Genomic DNA, 14,918 nt, shown 5'->3' with positions numbered 1-14,918 from the left:
TTTATCTGTATTATCAAAGCCAGTTACTTTCTTTCAAATATACATAATTTTGAGCTTGGATAAGATCTATTCCTGTAAAGCCTTCTAGAAACTATTGATAGATATCAATGATTGTTCTAGACTATATGTAAACTTAAAGGCGTGACATGCAGGGTTATAATGCGTGCTTCAAATTTTTTTGTCTCCTTCTTTCTCTTTTCAAATACAAGATAATTTTGTTTTGCATATGCACAGCAGAAATTCTGTATCTCAGTGTTTAAGTCTGTATCTGTGTGGAGAGACTAGCTTTTTGTATTGTATGTATTCCACACATATGGAACTTAGGTAAAAGTGGTTTATGTATTAATAGCTGCAATTTTAAGAGAAAACTGCTTTCTGAAAATGACTGTATTTATTTGTATATAGGCTTAATATGTACTTCTCTCATATTCCTGACACCTGATATGAGAAATGGGCAGTATTCATTAGCTGAAATCTTCCAACACAGCTAAACCATTTGAAAGGGCTAAGAGCAGTTTCTAATGAGCCGCTATAGCTTACAAAAGTAATCACACAGAAATTATAAAACAGAGCACAGGGGATTGTATGGCAGTACGGATTTTTTTTTTTTTTAATCACACTTTTATATGTATTCATACAAGTTTCCACTCAGTTGGAAGGAGGAGAGGTGAGTTACCTGTCCTTAAGCAAACCCTGCTTCTCTCTGGAGTAATATGATTAAAGGTGATTCTGTGTGGAGACCAAGACACTTGGGTGAGCAGGTGTCCTCCACTCACTACACTCCTGACTGGGGAAGTCTGTGGTCTTGAATCACAGTAGGGAAAGTGGGAGAAGAACCCAAAGTGGGAGAAGCTCAAGACAAAATAGTAAGAAAGAGTTTTGTCTGAAATAGGCTCCTTTTCAGGTGATGCGAGCTTGATTCTTCTGCAGGTACTCACAGAAGCCATGTCAGAGGCTCTATTTGTAAGCAACAACATTGTGGGAAAGGCTGGGGGAAATCTGATTTAGACAATGATGCATTGGCTTGACTCTGCTGACCTAAAACCAAAGAAGTTGAGATTATTTGCCGTACAGCAATTTATTGAAGCAATTTTTTTCTGTTTGTTTGGGCTCAGATTGTTTTAAGTTTGGCTGTTTTGTTTTTAACCCGGGCGTTAGTATGCTTTAAACTTCACATCTTCGTGTTTTTCTTAACTATCAGTGTTACTGACATGCATAGAATAAGTACAAAAACGGGAAAGAAATCGGTACGAGAGCTGCGTGCGGTTTGAGGAGAACCAATTGTACAAATCAGCCCGGGGAAACGCGCGGGTATCACACCGCGATGGGTGTTTATTTTCCTTCTACTTTTACTTTCTCGGCCGTTTCGGCCGCAGGCGCAGGGCGGGCAGCGGTGCCCGGCTGCGATGCCGGGATGCCGGAGGCGGCGGCGGGCGCGCCTCTCGCCGCCCCGGGGCGCGGCCTCGCCCGCGCAGCCGCCCCGCGCAGCGCCCGCGCCGCGCCCGCAGCCGCGCCATGGAGCGCCGCGTCGCCCGCGAGTTCCGGCACAAGGTGAGGCGGCGGGGACGGCCGGGGCCGCCTCCCCGGTGGAGCGGAGGCTGCGGGCGGCACAGCCCCCCGGGCCGGGCACAGCCCCCCGGGCCGGGCACGGCTCTGCCCCGGAGAGCCGCGGGGCAGGGAGGGAGTAGCTCGGGGACTTTGCACTGCCCTGCCACCGGCGCGGGTGGCAGCCTCCTGGGACGGGATGGGTGTTAAAGCCCTTAGAAAGAGAGGGAGAGAAGAGGAGCGTTCCCCTGTGCAGGAGCGTTTTCAGGGCTTTGGGACAGTTTATTTTTTGTTTAATGCCCCGTTGGAGCCGGCGCTGCTCTCGGCAGGTGCTGAAGTCCCGGCGCTGGCACTGCCCGCTCAGCCCTGCGCGCACCCGGCGGGGCTCGGCCCGCCCTGGTTCCACCTTAACATTCCCCCGCGCGGCTGTGCGCTCATGTGCAAACGCGCTTGATGCATGGAGCGGCTCGGGCTGCCCGGCGTTTTGTCGTTTTGTCATTTATCCGGTTAAATAAGTGCTCGGCAGAGCGCAAAATTGTATGAGCGAAGAGCGCCCAAAAAGCTCTAATTAAGAAAAGGAAAAGGAAAATAGTTTATATGTGTAAAAGATGTTTTTGCCAAGCCGTTTAAGACTCTCTCAGATTAAGGTTTTCTGTAGTGTTTTGTGGGTGTTGTTTTGTTTTGTGAAGGAAATTGTGGATGATTTTGTTTTTCTGGGGTTTTTTTTTGTTTTGTTTTGTTTTTATTTTTCTTTAATCGGCTAGGACACTCAATTTCCATAAAGTAATGTAATGTTTCATAGAAGTATCTGCCTTCTGGTAATAAACACATTAACCAAAAGATTGTTAGGATTAATTAGACGGATTGCGAAAAACTTCTGAATGTCAAACTGGAGTTCTAAAACATTAAGGACCTGGATATTCCATAATGATGACTGTAGCTATCTAGCACATTGTTTGTGCCTTGCTCCCTATTACTGTATAACTCAACAGTGGGTTGTGCAACATTTCTGTAAAGACTCCGGTTTCTAGGTGGGTGATTACTGTCTTGAACTTTAAACCTTCTCCCTTTCATTGCTGCTATAATTCATAAATCATTCAAGCCCCACCCCGATAACGTAAGATGTATTGTCAGTGTTGCTGCAAGCAGCTGGGATGCACGTATCAGTGACAGCTTTATCTGAGTTAGAAGATATTGAAACGGGTCTTTTTTAAAATTTTGTATCCTCCTGCCTCTAGTGACCTCTGGGGCATCCACAATCTTGGATGCTTACTTTCTCTGTGACATACCAGTGAAGATGCTCACTACAAAATCTAAATTTCCTCAGTTAATGGCAATTCTTTTTCTTTTATTTTTTTCTTAGTTTCTATTTTCTTAGCAATTTTAATCAGTTTTCCTATCAACCAAGCAGCAATGTAAAGTATGTTATATATCCAAACCAGTTTTCCCCTTTCCTTCAATATTTTTCCAAAATCTGTGTAGCTTAAACAGGACTTCATACTCTTCTTTGAAATGTGACAGATTGGAATAGTGCTAACTTAGTGCACAATTATCATCTGAACTTTTTCCACACCAAAAAAGTGCTTTTTCCTCCCCACAGCTTCTATTCCACTAAATAAACTTTGGTAGACTTCTTGACAGACTTCATTTTTTGTATGTATGTAGGTACAGATTGTGTGATTTTTTTATAAATTTCTATGAAAAAAGTGTAATGTACGTGAGAAATAGAGCATAAGCAACTCTTTGTAGTCTAGGATTATCAATGATACAACCACTGTGAAGACTCTTTAAATAACCAGAGAAGGGTTGAGGGTGGAAGAGACACCTGGAGATTCTCTGCCCCATGCTCAGGGCTACGAAGAGCCAATTGTCCAGGACTGTGTCCAGATGGTTTTTCTTAAAAGCTGTGAAATCACCTATCCCATGACTCTGCAGTAATTTTCTTGAGAAATAAATATTAAAGTACTTCTGTGATCCAAGTTATACCATGCCACCACTAATTTATTATTTTTTAAGATAGTGGGGGGATAATATTTTACAATTTATGAAATTAGAGTTAGCTTTTAGAAGTTGATGATAAGTCCAGGTAAAGCGTATGTCTACAGTAAGACTACCCCAAGGAGTTAACGAATCAGAAAAGTGCCACGAGATGCAGGTGGCTATAATACAGATAATTGATGGAAGAGAAGGCAGCAGGAGGAGAATGGCCCGCTAGTAAGGGTGTCCAGGGTGATTAACCCAGCTGTAGCATTCTGAATATATAAGAAATCATGTGGGCATTGAGTTTTGTCAGGAAAGATGGAAGTTGCTGGTGTAGGATGAGAAGTGCAGGAGTCAAACAGAACTGACTGTTTTGTCAGAAGAAATAGCAGAATTTAGACATGGTCCTCTATTTTCTAAGAGGAAATGAGGATGTATCCACCAGCAATCATATTAGGAGAAAAATGGAATGTTGTTAGTCTTTGCGTTCTCTCTCAGGAAAAGGAGTTGATGATGGTTTTACCCTTTGCTGTGTAGGGTTGGTACACTTAAACATTTAATGTTCTCTGTGGGACACTGCTCATATAGTATCTTAGCTAGCACTGGGGATTGAGCTCTGTATTTCATCTGTCAGGGAAGTGAAAAATAGATGCTGGAATTATTTTGACCTTGAGTTTTACCTTTACAACTAGCCTTGACTCCAGTCTGTGCACAGTATTGCTGAAGTTTTGATTGCAAATATTTTATTTCCTTTTAAGGCAGGCTTTATCCCTATGTGTTTTGAAATTCACTGTGAATAAATGGTATTCACTGGTATAACTGTAAAGCAATCTTGACCTGCATGTAGCTTTCTGGCCTTTAGGTGTTTTGAAAGTGTCTTTTTCCAGAGGAGACAAGTAACAGAAAACCACCTGAATGAGAAGTCTTGCTGGTTTTAGGGAGCCAGGAGGTACAAGTAATAGAAAACCACTGGTATGTGAAGTCTTGCTGACTCTAGAGAGCCAAGTGGGACAAAAGGAATATGAAGCATGTATTTAGTTTAGAACATAATACAAACCATTGCGAACCTGGAAAGAAAGGGCCTTTCTTTAAGTATGCAAATTGCTTCTCAGTCTTCACGTCACAGTAATATTACCCTTTAGGTCAGATGTAAATTGTTTTCCTAAACATCAGGCTTGTCCAGATGTAAAACTGATGTGATGTGACCTCTTGCTGCAAGTAAGATCAGTGAGGGTCTCACTATCACTGAATATAAATTGAATTCCTCATGCAAGAATTCGGGTTTGGTTTTCTTTTGCTTTAATTTACTGTAATTATCCAAGAGCGGGCATAGTAATATGACACTGGTTTAAGTAAAGGTACTATTAGTGGGGGAGGAAAGAATAACTAGCAAGTTCTATCAGTTAAGAGCTGGAGCAAAGAGGAACAGAGGTGTAGCAGTTTGCATAATGCTATAAGTGAGCTCCTGAAATCGGTGGTTTGGACGACAGGACAGAGATCATATCTCAGCGTGGTGGTTTTATCTGTGACAGCATGTGCTACATTAATGAGTGGCCAAAAAGGTTTCTGAAGACATTTATTCAACAGTACAGTGATTATCAGGTAAGACAAATATGATATTACTGTAATAATACTACTGCTGGGTGGAAATCTAGAATGCAGACTATATCAGGGTTCACCACCTTGTCTAATTGTTGTCATACTAATTTTAGAAAGTCTCATTGTAAGTGTGACACTGTGAGGTAATGCTCTGTTGCAAAAACATATTTATATTTAAAAAATTATTTTTCCTTGATGAAACTTTTGCTCTATGGCTTAAGAATCTGTGAAAGTCTCTCATGCTCAGCATTTGTGGCTATTAAGTCAGAGATTAATAATAATGTCTTTGGGTTTTCAGGTCAATCTATTAATTGACAATGAAGCAGAGAAGGATTACCTTTATGACGTGCTGCGGATGTACCACCAGTAAGATCTAGCTTTATCTATGTTGGTGTATAATTTTACTAATATTTTTAAATTTGAAGAATTAATATTCACTATTTTAAATAGTCTTTCTATATGCTACTAGAGAAGTATTTGAAATAAGAGGGTTTTATCCTGTTTAATGAAATCCTGTGGTTTCACAGCACAATCTGCAGGCAAAGAATGAGTATGTCTCTAATCACTTATAAAGTTACTTTGGTTTTATGGCTTGGCAGTTTTTTATAAGAGTTTGGTGGATTCATATCTGGAGGTGTGTGTGGGGAGGCTTCTGCATAATAAAACATTAAGAGTGTATTAATAAAAGTCATTAATATTTCCAAATAGTGCTTATTTGTTTGATACAAAGTTTTCACTGACATGGCTTTTCAAAGATTTTTTGCTAACTTTTCAGATAACAATTTTGCAACTGTCCTTCACAAATCTGGAAAAATTTAGTCTTGGAATCTGTTTGGCATGTTTAATAACACAATGGTAAAAAATTGGAAAGGTGATAGGCCTATTACCAATCCTTTTGCTGAACTGATTTAAACCACAGTTGCCTCAGACTTGTTTCATTGCAAATGACATCAGCCTATGATCTATTGTTTTTCAGAGAAGATGAGAATATATTTTCCACTAATAATAAGCAAGTGGCTCTCATAGACATTGTTTCCATTCCTATTGTAATTAAAAGCTTCTCAGCTGAGTGAAATGTATATGTTTCCATCTGATATTTGTAGTTATGGGGGTATTCAGCTGCATATCTGATTCAGTTTCACACAGGTCTGTCTAATTGCTTTTCCATTCATAAAGACCGTTGTTTGCAAAGCCAGCTGGTTCAGCAGATCTGAATTATTTAAAATCTTCTTGCAGTTACAAAATTAACAATGCATATGGCAACTTTTCTTCAATTTCCACAATTGCAATGTCTTGGGCAAAATTTTCAATATCTCTGTGAACATATGAGGATGATGAATCACTTCCTGAGAATACATTGTGAAATATCTCAGGGCAAAAATATGTGCAATTGCTGTTGGAGTTAGAACTCAATTTCTGCTTCACTGTGAATAGTACTTCCAGAAGTATTTGCACTCTAATCCCATATAGGTGTTCCTGATCTGTATTTTCAATGCCTATGTCTCAGAAATATTGCATCCCAGGAAATGTAAATTTAAAGAAAGGGAACAGCAAGTAATACGGAAAAGGTTTAACTGAATATTTTATAGGAATAGCTCCACTGAACCTTAGCTATTCCTCCACTCCTATAGCTGTACAACAAAGTATATTTTATAGACTATAACCATCTCACTGCTGCCAATATCAAGGAGACCACTTTTTTAGCTCTCACAAAAGAGATGTTCACAACAGTTTAACTTCTGTAAGTTTTGCGGATTAATCACCCTTCAAATTTGATTGTGAAGAAAAATTGGAACTTAAACAAAGTCTTTGCTCTAGCTGTTGAATATTGTGGGCTTTTTCCTGGATTGAAGCAATTTGTCCTCTAAGTTCAGAAAAAGAAGGCGCTTTTAGTCTGTATTTACTTATAAGGATCTCTAACTAATAAGGAAACAAAACTCCATTAGGTAGGTATGTCTAATCAGGAAAGTTCTTTTCAAACAGTTCCATAAATCTTGGGGATACTCTGAGAATGAAATTGGAGATGTCATCTAAAATGTGATGTGCATGACCTTAAGAGATCAAGTGAATATATAGAAAACTTCACATGTTTTGAAGCAAATACTCTTTATTTACAGAAGGTTTGCTTTCTCAGGGGCGATTTTGCTTTCATCAAACCAGTTTCTGCATAAATATCTTTTTTTGGTAGCTTGAAAGGACATGCAAATATTGAAGCCACGTGCACAACTTATAAAGTGAAGCTTTTTATTGGTGTGTTGTTTACCTGTGTTTGTTTTGCCACTGTGTTCCTGCAGGTCTATGAATCTCCCAGTGCTTGTGGGGGACCTAAAACTCGTGATTAATGAACCAAGCAGGTTGCCTTTGTTCGATGCTATCCGCCCACTCATCCCATTAAAACACCAGGTGGAATATGATCAGCTTACACCCAAACGATCGCGGTAAGAAAATGCAGAACAACAACAAAACAATGCAATGCAGTTGACTTAAATAAAAGCAGGAAATACTCAGTTTTGAGGTAATTCAGAGTAAAATATTGTTCGTCTGTGTAGAGTTAGGCATAGTTATTTTACTTTTGCTATATTTGCTAGAATTACAGCTATATGTAATGTACTTAAATTGTTTGCCAAGTGGTTTAATCTAGTAAAAGCAGGGTAAAGGAGTCAAAACCAGTATTTTCTCATTTTTCTTGAATTTAATAATAAAAGAAATCTCACAGCTCTAGCCCTCTAAAAGCAGTTTCGGTGATTGCAAATATCTTTTCATGTGAATAAACTTGATGGTTTTAGTTAACACACATCCATCCAAACTTCAGTAAACTTGCTTTTTTATGCCTAAATTATATAAGAGAAAAATAATGTCCAACTTTCATATGAAACATTATTGAGACAAGGTGTTATGCAGCTGAACACTCAAGTGTTTTTTGTTTTTGTAGAAAGCTAAAAGAGGTGAGATTGGATCGATTGAATCCTGAAGGGCTTGGATTAAGTGTAAGAGGTGGAGTGGAATTCAGCTGTGGCCTCTTCATCTCCCAGTTAGTTAAAGGAGGACAGGCAGATAATGCTGGACTTCAGGTAAGAAATTTCCATTCATGTTAGCTGTTAAGGGTTGTTCTTTAACATTTAGAAACTGATTTTGCTAAGATACTCTTTGTCTCTTCTAATAGAATTCCTAAGATCCGTAGAGCAATGCCATGGTAAATGCCATTATACCAGTGGTGAATCAAGTCATTAAAAATGTTCATTTTGCTGCTTTTAATGATATGTAAACTTTTTTTTTTCTTGTTTGGGATATGCTAATTTTTGAAGGTTAAAACTTTTTCTGAAAGGCTTATTCTTCATGAGTAGCAACAGTTATATGTAAGCAGATGGAAAGAAAGATTTCTGGACTGTGGAAGAGTGCTTTAAGTTCCTAAGTTCTGATTAAATGTAGAACATATAAATACTAAAAGTGGTAATTCCATCTTGCATAGATATTATTTGTGTAATGAAATGTTTACTTGAAGTTTATGTACAAATTGTGGGGGTTTCAGTTTATGCAATAAGAGAAAGAACATATTTTTTACTATTCCCAGTGTCCTCTGTACTGCATATTATTGCACAATCTGTGACTGAATTTTGGATACATGAACTTGCCAATAAGATTAGCAAAAATAATTATGTGTAGAAATGCTGCAATAGTTATATAATTAGCATTAACGAAGTGGTGGGTGTTTGTTTTCTTTTTGAATGTGGCATTGCTTCATGAAGAGAGAAGTGAGAAATCGCTGTGCCGAATGTCTGCATCCTTCTATCAGATTTTAAATCTGATAAGGTGTACTAAAGGTCTGAATTTAACTGGAAAGGCTAATATACCTGGCTACTTTTAATTTGTCAAGTCTGAATATTTGCTGTAAGAATTGATGGCTAAGGATGATGTTTAACACTAGTTCAAAATATATTAGACCAGCGTGATTCATTACAATGTTTAATTAAGCTAGCATGTTTTTGTAGATATGCTTCAGTATTACCTCACAAATCTCTTAGATTAAAAAATAAAAATAAATATCTGTCAACAAAGCAGTTGAAGTTAGGTTTCTATGTTTGTATCACTCATGCTGAAAGCTTTCTAAAATTTAAACTGTTCCTCTTCTGTTTGTGTACTCATACCTATATATCCCATCCAGAATCACCTTTGAATTAGTTCCATCTTCTGTCAGCCAGCTCTGCCCAGGTGCATGACTGGCATGCATGAAAGCTGCATCCAGAGGGATGCTTTAGAAACTCCTTGGAACAAAACCACAAGTTCTGTGTGAAGTTAGAACCGAGAGTGTTACAAACCTTGTACTCTATATGTTGTCAGCCTAGTTTAAGCATGGGATTTGCCAATGGGAAACTGCAGAAAAGGACACTGATGCAGCCTCTCAGTTTGCCCTACAAAAGTTCATGTGCCTCATCTTCTGCATTACACAGCAAGAATGGGAGGTGTAGACAAGGGAGTTGTTCCTGGGCTGTGGTGAGCTCAGTAGGAGAGATTCCATCTGCTTCCTTCCTCAACTGCTAGAAACTTGAGGAAAGGATCAAGACCAGTCACTCATATGGCTTTTGTAAATATCTTCTGGAAGATATTGAGAGGCACTAATAATGCTGATCAATAAAGGATTTAGTAGCCACTGCCTTAAATTGCCATTCTAATATATTGGTGTTAATGCTGTTTTGCAGCTCTGCTTGTTTCAGACTAATGTTTTGACACAATCACTGGATAAGGAGAGATGCTCAGCTGTGGTGCTTTTATTAGGATGTCAGTTTTCCTGCTCTCTCTGTACACAAAAAGGGCCCACGGCTTTCTGTGACTGAGATCATCGTAGGACATGCTGGTGTCAGTGAGGGGGATTGTAAAGGATCGTTGGGCTGGAGTGTACAAACTATTGCAACTCAGAACATTGTCAGGGTTTAGCAGAGACAGTAGGGACAATAAGGGGGAAGAATGCTTGAGACTGCCTCTGAATTTGTTAGGGTTCGATTATATGAATTCATATGGGCAGATGGTGCTTTGCAGCACCTGTAACTGCCTGGCTTCTGGGTTTTGATATGTGGTGTTAAAGCTCAGCCTAAAGTGTCTGAATAATAGGTGGCACTAGACACTTTCTGAACCTCGCTGAATAACAAGACCTGACAGGCAGCCCATTGTTCTAAATTGCTGTCTCGCAGAAAAGCCAACTGCTTCTGAAATTTCACCCACCTGATTTATTTAACAAAATCTCTACACATTTTCAGTCCCAAAAATGCAGACTGAGAAAGGTATAATCATTTTCTATTACACCATCAGTTTTACGTCCTTCTGCTTTTAAAATTTCCAGTTCAAATTGCATGTTTTCTCCTTGAGGTACTTTCCAAGTTACATTAGAATGACTAAATAATAATAAAAGTTCTCTGTGGCACTTGTAGGTTTGACCCTTTTATGACTACAGTTTCTCTAAAAGGTGCAAGTGTTTTGTCCTTCCATTAAGAAATGGACTTCATCTCTCCCCCTCCCACCCCCCACTGCTTTTTGATACTTGTGTGTGGGGATCCTGCTGAATACAAAGAGATTGGTGTGAATGATGAAAGTGGAAGCAGTATACAAAATAGGAAATTTGAAACAGTTGATGTTATTATATAAAGCCTTCAATTTCCTAGAAGCACTAAATATTATATTTCTCATGTTAAAAGTTAGAAATAATAGGCATTTTACTTGAGAAAAGTTAGGTTTGCATCTTTTTTCTAAAAGGTCTGTCATCTCTCTGTTGGATGGGGAAAGGGGAAACTGTGATATAATACCAAAATAATTGTTACTGTTCTACTCTGCTTAGTCCTGCAGACTTTTATCTCTACAGCTCTGATTCATTAGCTTGGTATACAGTGATACCTGTACAAAAGTAACAAAATACATGAAAACAGCTATTAATTACCCCAATATTAGATACCATTGTTTAGGAAAAGCTGTTCAAGTATCCTAAAGAGAAGCAGTTTGCTGTATGCCCATACATCTCCTGTAGTTCAGCCTAGATTGGGTTATTTGTAAAGCAGCCTCAGTCGTTGTCTGTCAGCTATACAAATGTCATTAGGTTGACTAAAGAGTGTTGAGTTTCAGAAATAAGATGACAGACTAGTAAAAGAGAGTGTTAAAAATATCTGTATGGGAAAAGTTCATTCCTGCCTTGTGTGCATTTATAATTTTGCAAGTGCTTCTTGGGGAGATGAGAACAGATTTGTCTCGGTGAATGCTGACATCCTCAGAACAACATGAGTTCTGCTTGTACAGAAGCCCCAGGATGCCACTGTCATTTGCAGCCCTGAAACTGGGGGGCTCCTGTGTGTTAAGGCATTGCAGTCAATAACAGCATGATAGGTTACCCTTTTAAAGAGTCAGGTTTGTGCAAACCCAAGCTCTATGGTCTGTTACAGTCTGCACGATGTGGAAGATGTGAGTAAAGGGGGGATCTTGAACTTTTTAAAAGAAAACCAAACAAAAAAGCCCACCCTATCCCTTCACCACATATGTGAAGTCAACAGAAAATTGACCGGGTGGATGGACGTGGTTTTAAATATTTGGAACAAGCTGGTTAAGTGAGTGACAGCAAGAGTTGTCAAGGGTGTAACTATAAACTGCAGACCTCATCTGCTCTTATCTGCTTCTGTGTTTTTACCACTGGTTGTATGCTCAAAAGCCTTCATTACTGAACTATTTCTGCTGTTACTAAAGATTATTTTATAAATCTGACTGTCAAGATCTTAGGAGTGCAGGCCATTGCCCTGGATGAGATTTTTTTTGGATGCCCAGCAGAGGGAGTGGATGTCCCACTGGTCCGGAGCTAGGGACCACAGTCCTGTTTTGCCTCTGTGAGTGTGTTCAGTTCTGCAGGACAGTTTTCTTTGCTTTTGTAGCCTTCTGATGCTGTGCTGTGTCAGATTAAAATCCTCAGCTTCGGTAGAAAGTGTGACCATGAACAGTGCTGGTATAGTGGACCTGTTAATTTTTGTGTGGTATTGCAGAGCATGAGACACTTCCCAGAAGCATTAGAAAAACTTGTGAAAAAAATAAAGAAGATACATTTATGGTTTTTATTTTGGTTTTTTGTTTGTGGGTTGTTTTTTTTTTTTTTAATTCACCAGATCGCAGTAGGAAGATTCAAGGCATAATGACAATACGAAAAAAGGCAGAAGGTGATAGCCTGCCTAATGTCCTGTCCCCCAGTGTCATGTCTCTGTGTGTGTTAAAGTCTTTAGAATATAAACTATACTGAGGAATTTCTACTTCCAATTCCTCTCAGTCCTCTCATATAAAATGAAAGCACAGAGCCTCTCATAAAGTAATTGTAGACAGTTTCTTTTGCTTTACTGAAACTTCAAATCAGCCTAATGCAGAAACCAGCATGAAAAACTTAAGCCTAAGGTGAGATTTGGAAGATTGACTCTTGAGTCTTTAAATGGAACAATTTAGGCAATCATTAACTAGGGACAATGCTGCCAGACATATGTGTGAGAAGGCACCCAAAGTTTCATTGACTGAGAACAAAATCCCACGCTGTTGTTGTTAAAGAGAAAAGTCTCATCAAATACATTTTACATAACAAATACTCACAGTAGTTCAGAGGAAATGGTACTGGAAAGGACCCAAATTATTTGGCTTTGTCCATGTGGAGATCAGAGGTATAAGATGATACAGTTGATGGCTTGTTAATGTAATTTTATGGTAATCATTTGTATATTTTACTCTGCATTTACATGCAGAAATCATGCATTAATTTTCATACAGCCACATCATGTGCTTCACGTCAAGTACAAGTCTTTGCTTATGGTACTCCAGCCAGGACCTGGAATGTTTCATTATAATCTTGAGCAGATAATAAGTAGACAATAATAAATGAAGTAGGCAATACCTTCATCACCAATTCCTTCTCAGCCTAGCTGGGTAAGAGGATCATTGGGCAGAGTACATAAAAATTTGGAAAATTCTCTCTTATCATCATAGCACATCAAATTTGGATTTATATTAGAGGAAGAGAAACTTTTTGATTGTACATTGATAAATAAGATTTGAAATTTTATTGAAGTGGCTGAAAGCACCTTGTCTGTTCTACACTATTAAATTGAACACTGCCAGGGAATGTCCTTGAGGTGCTGCCATGGGATTGCCAATAAATCTTAGCAGGGTCCCAAACAATGACAAAGAGGTAAAATCCCTTAAAATAATGCATTTTCTCAATCCAGAATCAGGCAAGATAATAGGACTAAGTTAGTTTCCTATTGATCAAATATATTAAGGAAGGTATCTCAGAAAATATGTCGTAAAAGCAAATTTTAACTTCTGAAGTATAAAAGAAGAAAATAACTCCAAAATTATGGGAATTAAAACAGACTCTTCTTTTTAAGGAATCTGTGGAGTATAAATCTGATGTATAGTAGACAATCTTTATAAAATTGTTATTTGGCCATTAATTTGCTCTTTTGGTGTTTGGTATCAATTCAAAACAAATACAGGTAAGACTAATCTGACATTACATGAAATTCAGAAAGAATTCATGAATTAACATTATCTTACTTTTGCATTAAAATGATTGCCAGACTGTATTCAATCTTTAAAAATTTCAAAATTATTAGCTCACTTTCTCTTCTCTCTTCTGTTTTTGAGGTTGGGGATGAGATAGTGCGCATCAATGGATATTCCATTTCATCATGCACACACGAAGAAGTCATAAACCTCATTCGTACAAAGAAAATTGTGTCCATAAAAGTCAGACGTAAGTAATGTAAAAAATCACCTGTATCACCAAAGATTGCTATTAATGGATTGCTTGTGGTCTGCAGAAACCTAAAAACTATTTTTCTTTTTCAGATATTGGCATGATACCTGTCAAAAGGTAATGGCTTTTTATTTGAAAACAGATTATCATTTTCACATATCCTCTCCTATCCAAAGAATCTGTATTTAATTATGAAAATGTGTGAATGCTGATTAAAATGTCACATCCTTTTTAATGAACAGGCAAATGTCTTGCTTGATGAATCTGATTTTATACCAGTTGCCTACTTAAATGAACCAATTTCTATTTCCTCATTTGTCACAGATATCTCCTGGAAATTTAATTATCAATGCACCTAGCTTAGCAGAGAGCTCCACTGCTTCTTTTTGTATGTAGCATTTGATGATGGCTTCAGAGTTTAGAAAAATCTAAAATTGTTTTGGTCTTCCAATTTTTGTTGAAAAGCTGAATCTTTAGGTGCAATGTTTGAGAAATGTTAATGACAGGAGGTGTCACTCTGCATAGACATTTGTGTAAGATGTTTGAGTGGTTACAGTTCCTTTTACAGTCTTCTCCTAAAATTATTTCACCTGGGAGGGCTTTATCAATTTTATATTAAATCTTTACCAGCCCAAATAATTGTATGCTTGTTTAATGTTCTATTTAAATTGCTGGAAAATAAACCAAGTGTGAATGGTATACAAAGAAAGTTGTGGATGCAAAACAGAAGGCTCCATTCCAAAGTAGCTTCTGGAATATATTGACATTCATTTTTTCCATGATTTAAAATTATTTTTTCCCTTTCAGTTCACCAGATGAACCTCTTAAATGGCAATATGTGGATCAGTTTGTGTCAGAGTCTGGGGTAAGAGATCAATATTTCGTTAAATGTCTTCTGGGGAATCTGTAATGCTTCTGAAACACTTTCTCCTCTGACCTTATCAGAGAAGCCATTGTATGCATTACGATAATGCAATATCTTGTTGAAAGCATTCTGTAAGGAATATCTTTTGTGATATGAAATTATTCTAGA

At 38.1% G+C, this 14,918-nt stretch overlaps 1 protein-coding gene across 5 annotated transcripts in view; it reads left to right on the top strand.

The window, feature by feature from the left end:
- Positions 1–1,434: 1,434 nt before the first annotated feature.
- USH1C (USH1 protein network component harmonin) overlaps positions 1,435–14,918 on the top strand; it is a 46,713-nt gene continuing 33,229 nt past the window's right edge. For 4 of the 5 annotated variants that reach the window (XM_072929692.1, XM_072929690.1, XM_072929693.1 and 1 more), the window contains exons 1-7: positions 5,044–5,127; positions 5,423–5,490; positions 7,419–7,562; positions 8,057–8,195; positions 13,774–13,882; positions 13,978–14,002; positions 14,693–14,750. In XM_072929692.1, coding sequence (XP_072785793.1) covers positions 5,059–5,127; positions 5,423–5,490; positions 7,419–7,562; positions 8,057–8,195; positions 13,774–13,882; positions 13,978–14,002; positions 14,693–14,750 — 612 coding nt within the window. In that variant the 5' untranslated portion in view covers positions 5,044–5,058. Of the gene's footprint in view, positions 1,552–5,043; positions 5,128–5,422; positions 5,491–7,418; positions 7,563–8,056; positions 8,196–13,773; positions 13,883–13,977; positions 14,003–14,692; positions 14,751–14,918 lie in introns of those variants that run through there. The other variant, XM_072929691.1, reaches the window with a different exon arrangement.

The sequence above is a fragment of the Taeniopygia guttata genome, chromosome 5, assembly GCF_048771995.1.
Source record: "Taeniopygia guttata chromosome 5, bTaeGut7.mat, whole genome shotgun sequence".
Taxonomy (NCBI): domain Eukaryota; kingdom Metazoa; phylum Chordata; class Aves; order Passeriformes; family Estrildidae; genus Taeniopygia; species Taeniopygia guttata.
The sequence above is the reverse complement of the archived record's forward strand: the minus strand, read 5'-3'. Positions and strand labels throughout refer to the sequence as shown.